At 37.8% G+C, this 6,784-nt stretch overlaps 1 protein-coding gene across 1 annotated transcript; it reads left to right on the top strand.

Annotated features, from left to right (window-relative positions):
* The first annotated feature begins 653 nt into the window (after positions 1–653).
* On the top strand, positions 654–5,668 carry LOC135472278 (scavenger receptor cysteine-rich type 1 protein M130-like). The gene is made up of 7 exons (XM_064751749.1): positions 654–668; positions 1,081–1,255; positions 1,569–1,740; positions 2,486–2,691; positions 2,972–3,087; positions 3,320–3,367; positions 4,091–5,668. Exons 1-7 carry the CDS (start codon positions 654–656, stop codon positions 4,145–4,147), a joined length of 789 nt encoding a protein of 262 aa, XP_064607819.1. The 3' UTR covers positions 4,148–5,668.
* The last annotated feature ends 1,116 nt before the right edge of the window (positions 5,669–6,784 follow it).

Here is a 6,784-nt window from a genome sequence, read left to right as displayed (position 1 = left end):
ATGTACATCAAACCTGCAGTAAATTATTCGGGTGATGTGGATTTGAAGCTAACGCCAAATAAACCCATGCATAACAGGATCTGACAGTTTAAGCGAGATATATCGGACTACAGCATATAGAGTAAAACCTGAGCAGCAACAACAGTGTGCTAGCTGGCAAATGGTCACACGTATAACCTATGTACAGTAACAACAGTGTGCTAGTTGGCAAATGGTCACACGTATAAACTATGTACAGCGTCAACAGTGTGCAAGTTGGCAAATGGTCACACGTGTAAACTATGTAATCCGACTATGTAATTTACCTCAGAGCTATGCACACCTTAGGCAGCCTCTAACGCCAGATCTTACTCACTGTTAATCCCGGTCGGATTTTTAATTTATACTTAAATGTCTGCAATCTTCTGTAGAGGTTTCTGGTCACAGAGTAATGGTTCTGCCTTGCTCACGTTAAATTCAACCTACTGCACATAGGTTTTGAATATATTATGCCTGGTGTGTTTTTGACATGGTGACTCAGTGAGTTAATTATGTACTTATTAATGATCCCTGTCTGATACAATGAGACGCCGGCGTGATCAACCTCTATAATGTGAATATGAAGTGAAATTACAAGCAAAGAAACTGAAGGTCTGAAAAGACAAAACAGAACAATGACTGTCTACATGGTAAGCTTAAAATTACACCTTTAAGGTCAAGTTATTTTCTTAATGTTGCACTGCTGTTATTGTAGATCCAAACACTGTGGAGTATCGTCTGTCAGACTCCCCGGTAAAAGGCGTGGGTTTTCTGGAGGTGCGGATAAATAACACCTGGGGAGGCGTTTGTAACTACGGCTTCAGTAATCGAGAGGCAAAGGTTGCATGTCGTAGTCTTAAACTGAGAACGTAAGATTAAGATTTTTTATTGCATGATTCAAAGATTCTCGCTTGGACACTTGTTTGTGTTGTGTACTTTCAAGAAAACAAGATTTTACACCATTGAAATGGTCCACATATCTGTTTGCTTTATGACAACAGCTTGGTTTAAATGCTGTCTTGTTTATTTTCTGATTTCATATCAATTTTTGTCTTATTTTAGAGATGGAGCGAGGGTGATCAAATCTTTGCTATTCACAAAGTCCAAATAAACAAAGTATGGTTGGGAGGCCTTAGGTGTTCTGGAACCGAAGCGTCTATCTTGGATTGTAAATACGGATACTTCGGAGATTACCAGTGTTCAGGATTTTACAAGAAACCTGATGTAGTTTACTGTGGTTTGTACTCACATTATGTTGATAAACTGTGATTGCAATTCGTAGTTTAATGAATAAAGAAACGACCATAAAATAGTACCGTTAACTACAGTGTCGAGTTAGCTTTTAACTCCTAGAAGAGGTCGCGTATGAAATCCCACGATTTGTACAAGCACCATTACAACATACGCTCACATAGGGCCTTCTCCGCGCTAGTGTTTACTCCATTGGTTGACTGTAGCCCGATTGGAATTTGGAGTAAGGTAAAGAGGATGTATCTAAATCATGAAATTAAACTTGTGCTCATTTCCTCAGATTTTTTTTCTAATTCCAGGAGCACCGTACACTGGTGAAGATTTCTCCTTGCGACTAATCGGCGATTCTGACACCAAGCCCAGCCGTGTAGAGGTTAGGTTATTTGGCGAATGGGGGACAATCTGTAACCAGAACTTTGATGAGAATGATGCTAAGGCGATCTGCAGTCAATTAGACATTGGCCTTCCCAGGTAAGCTCTATAAGCACACTATGATATCTGATACTCGGCTACGTGTTTGTTTCATGTATTGACAATCAAAATTGCCATCAGTTGCTGTCAAGGCTTTCCGGAGAACCTCTTACCGTAATAATGGGCTCGTATGCAGAAAGGTTAATTCGCGTCTTTTCACAAAACTCAAGTAATGCAGGAATAGTATATGAAGAAGAATCTTTCCTTCTTCTTAACCAAACTGACCTGCTTCAAAATGTTGCCTTGGCCAATCGTTTAAAAATCATGCAATAAAGAAGGCTTTTTAAGGCATTACATATAAACTGAAAGCGCAATCTGAAATAAGGGAAAATACACAAAACGCCCTCCTTTAGTGCAACCTTTCATCTCTCTCTTTATATAATAGTTTCTAAAACCATAATAGGCATAACTATGTTCTGAAACGGCCTTAGTTGTTGTACCTCTAAACGTCCTCAGACTGAGTTTAGTGGAAATGGTTCTAAGAACGCCTCTTTGAAAATAACTGTCTCATGAAAATAAACTGTGGAAAATGTAAAACGCTCTTCCGGAAATAACACAAAAAGGAATTTAAATTTGAGGTACGGTGTATTGTAAGGCTTCGCCAAAGGCAGTCTATACAGATGATCAATAAAAAGCAATAAAAGCAGACCATTTTTATAAAGCATTCATGAAATATGATGTATTCTATGTTTTTGCTCGTAAAAAAAGAGCTTTCATGTTGTGAGGATGATTTATTTTGTTTTAGCATGTTTGCCAGCGTGGCTAGCAAAGGAACATATCAAAGTGGTACAGGCCGAATTTGGTTAACAAACATTACATGTGGTGTCTATGTGACGGGATTTAGAGGGTGTTCCTTGGACTTGGCAGGCGGAACCTGTGATCACTCCCAAGATGCTGGAGTTGTCTGCGGGACATTTCCAGACATACAAACTTTCCGTCCACCCCCTATCCGTAGGTTTTCGGGAGCAATGTAAAATTTTAAATGCACAGTAATCTCAAATTTAATTCACAACTTTAGCTTACCACGTGAAACTAAACCATGTATGGATCTGTGTAATTTGGTTTAGGGTACTTAACAAGATAAATCGCCATCTACGGTAACCTATTTATATCCCTATAGTTTGTCCGACGTTATTTATTGTAGAAACGTAATGTAATCTGAAAATCTGCCAAAATTATCACGTGTATAAAATGAAGACAAAATCACGTTTTCACGTTTATTTGCGTTTAGATACCTATAATCATCACTGGTTAATAACTGGAGTCTCAGTGGGGTCGGCTGGATTTGTGTTTATACTTGGTGTAATTCTCGCTTTCCTGAGATTTCGACTTTGGCGGTCAAACACGGTATGTTACAAATACACTATTGTCCATAGTTGTATGTACTTTAGAACTTATAGAAAATCGCTTATTTTTTGAAACGAATTTTCCATTCTCCAAGAAAAATGTCTTCATCTGACTTAATAGATATTTCTCTTTTCCAGACATGTAATGTTTCCTTTTGTAACCGAGCTAAATCTATTGGTACATGTTTTTAATTGTCGCATCAGTGGCATCATCAACCACTTGTTTGTTCCAGAGGCCAGCCGCCATACCACAGGCTAACCAGTACGCAGTTCCGAGCAGTGTAAGTCACTTCGCTGTCTTAACTTCTGTTACATGATCAAATTCATACAGCCTACGAATACGTCAAATGCATTTGTACATGTGGCGAAGAGAAAGGTCTTTCCAAAATGTTAAATTTCTCTTTGAGACATGAGCGATTCTCCCCTCAAACAAGTTACTCAGTGACACAAAGGGATTATGTTCTGGTTTTAAATTGTGCAGAAGAAAATTATTGCCTCCATTTTGTACCTCCCCATGTCAAACGTCGAGTTCACCGAAAATCGTCCAAGCTGAGACAAAAATCAGCAATGGTGTTAGCACCTTACAGAGTAACGGTTGAATAGCTAGAACAGCATAAGCCTAGTTCGGCTATAGTTGCTAAGGCTCTACCGTCATTGTTCAGCTGATATTCGAAATAAGCTGAACCACAACCACAGATCTTTCCAGGTCACAGATCTTTACCAAAATGCGTGCATGTTTTTTGGATGTGTACTCAACAGTATTTCATTTATACGACGAAACAGGGCAGCGCCAGGGGGAAACCCACGACCATCCCTAGTTTGCCTTTGATTTACTGATTAATATTTTCAACCTACCATGCAATGTAAGTATATACGGATAGTGAATTTATTGACTTGAAGGACATCACTGTTTGTGCCGATATGCCTTTTCTTTCATCATCCACTGATCTTAACAAATGACTGGGCGAGTAAAAGGATATTTATGCGTTCTGTTCTTATTACAGGCTGGGTTCTCTACAGGATATGACTACACTCCTCCTGTACAATCAAATAAATATTAGAGACGAAACAGGTTATACCCAAGAGGACCTGCAAACGGCTACACCCATGACAACCTGCAAACGTACCCTTCAGTGGACTGCTACACATTTGACAACTTGCAAATATCACTATATATTTTGTGAAGGCTGGATGCGACCACTGGCTTTTTTTCACTTTCGACATTATAAGTACAAGGTCGAAAACACAAAAACTCGCATGGGCGAAGATCGAAAACACGAAGCTGAAAAGGTTGAAAACTCGAGTAAGTTAACTTAAGTTAACGCATTTTCGACTTGTGGGAGGGGGAGGGGGGCGGGTTGGAAAGACGAAAGTGGGATGCGAAAACCTGAAAGTACGAGGAGATGGAAACGCGAAACTGGTATCGTTTCACGATTTCGGACATTCGCCTCGTGCTTTAGCGTTTCCAACCTTCGCCGTTTCGCGTTTCCGACCTTCGCCAAAATTATGTAACAGTATAGACTTAACGCCAGAGCTATTGACGTGTATTACATTGCGGTAAGATTAATCGAATTTATTAAAGCGGTTTTCTTGTCAGTTCACCGTGACAAGATTCTGCAGTCTGCTGCCCAACATGTACCCAATTTTTCACACATATTTCTGGGATAACTGTGTCCTATATCGTTTTTTCTATGTATATATAGTGGCAGACCTTAATTTCGCTTTGACCATGGCGGGTTTCAAGGGCAAACGGCTTAGCAGGCCTATTTCTAAAGCACGAACCTATTCTACTTGGCTTTTTTTTGACTTAAGAGAAACTAATAAACCTTCTCACAAAGCTAAGTTTTCGGTAATGGAAATTTTGACACAGTTGTCTTAAGATAACATTATTTAGGTTGTCAGACTATTAATTTCTAGGGCTCAAACATATAAACTGCAAAATCTTGTTTCAAACTTTGACAAATTTTGTCCGAAATTGCTTTGTGGAATCGGTCCCTGATCAGGCGGATTCACCAAAAGAACAGTATATTATAGGGGTATGCTTCCTTTTGTTGTATCAGTTTTACCTTCATATTCTTAGGGTTAACGTAAATCTTATAGTTGTTTGTTTATTGCATACTTTATCAGATAAAAGATAATCTTTTTGATGGAAAAAATGTCTAACTGTACATAATGTAAAACTAGAATCCGTTACTTTTTATCCTCCGATTGCTTGCGACTGTTTAATAAACATGATTGCAATGTAGAACTTTGAGTAATTCTAGTTAGGTTGAATACATTGTAATTAACATCAGTCTGTATTTTTTACCTAATTCTGCCTATAATTCGGGGAGGAGTGGAGGGGGCGCCTAAGTTTCCTCTATTTAAGCATTTACACGCATGGTTAAAATAAAACTGTAACCTGTGAAGTTGTAAATTGACAAGATGCTGGATTCACGAGTTACGTGTGGTCGAATGCCAATTATCATATTATCGTCGCTGCTTTGGTTTTACTCTCTGTGCTGTAATCTTTTTTTTTATATTGCAGCATTTTGATCGATGACGCTATCGTTATTTACCTAAATAAAAATTTATATAATACAGCCTTGAATATTTTTTTCCTTTAGGATTCTGGGGAGAAATTTCTGGTGTAATTTACAAACAAAAGCCCATTAAGTGCTATAATCATAAAAAATATAAAAAAAATAAGAAAAAAGGACAACTTGCGTGGTTGTTTTGCAAATTACAGGTTACAAAAATTTTAATTATGGTATATTGTTTTGCACACGTTGTCCACTTGCAACTTCATTGTTTTCGTGTTAAAATCTAGAACATCTTCTAATCAGTAAAACGACAACCGTGAAGACGGAATCTGTTGCAGGTTACATCCCCAGATAAATGCATAAAAATCAAATTGCTTTGGACGTCAAAGATTCATCTCTTAAGCGAGAGAAGTCCACAGTTACCTGAGCAAAGCTGTAAATCTTTGTCAGTGCAACACAAACAGGTGTCACCCATTTTACAAAGGCAAACATTTAGTGGAAAATACCCGATAATATCCTTTATGAATAAGAGGGCATCGAATTCGAAGCCGAATTATTAAACCCAGCAAACAAAAACTAAAGGCTTTAACATGTGAGATTTTCTCCTTATCCAAAAAGGTAGCTCGTTCTATTTCTTTTAGCCAGTCGCCTATATTCATTTATCTGAAAAAAAGGCATACTCGCTACCAAACTAGCCTTAAGTTAGTGACACATAACAACATAATTCTATATATGAATATGTTGGAATTCCATATTCTTGCTAGAAAAATGAAACTATAATATATTTTCTAATTCATAATGTTAAATTGCTTAAGCTAGGTTTCGATGGCAAGACCTCATTGCCTCGGGCAATGTCATGATTATTCAAAAACCAGTGGCTTGCTGGATATTGGGCGGTGTTCAATATGTTTGTGACGGAAGGTGACACGAGTTACCTGACTGCTATCGACTTTAATCTAAACTCTGTTTCTGACACTGCCATATTTAACATTGTTCACACGTTTTATTATAATATAACCTTATAATATAATAAGTGAATTTTATCTTATCTCTTCTGGTATATGATCTCACAGCAATATGGTTTTAGAGCTTGATGTTTGGAAATTTGGTCATAAAAAAAACAATGTAGTCTATTTGCTGAGAAAGTAGTAGAGGCTGTGTTACTTCAATGAGTTT

This window comes from Liolophura sinensis, chromosome 1 (assembly GCF_032854445.1).
Source record: "Liolophura sinensis isolate JHLJ2023 chromosome 1, CUHK_Ljap_v2, whole genome shotgun sequence".
Classification (NCBI taxonomy): domain Eukaryota; kingdom Metazoa; phylum Mollusca; class Polyplacophora; order Chitonida; family Chitonidae; genus Liolophura; species Liolophura sinensis.
The sequence above is the reverse complement of the archived record's forward strand: the minus strand, read 5'-3'. Positions and strand labels throughout refer to the sequence as shown.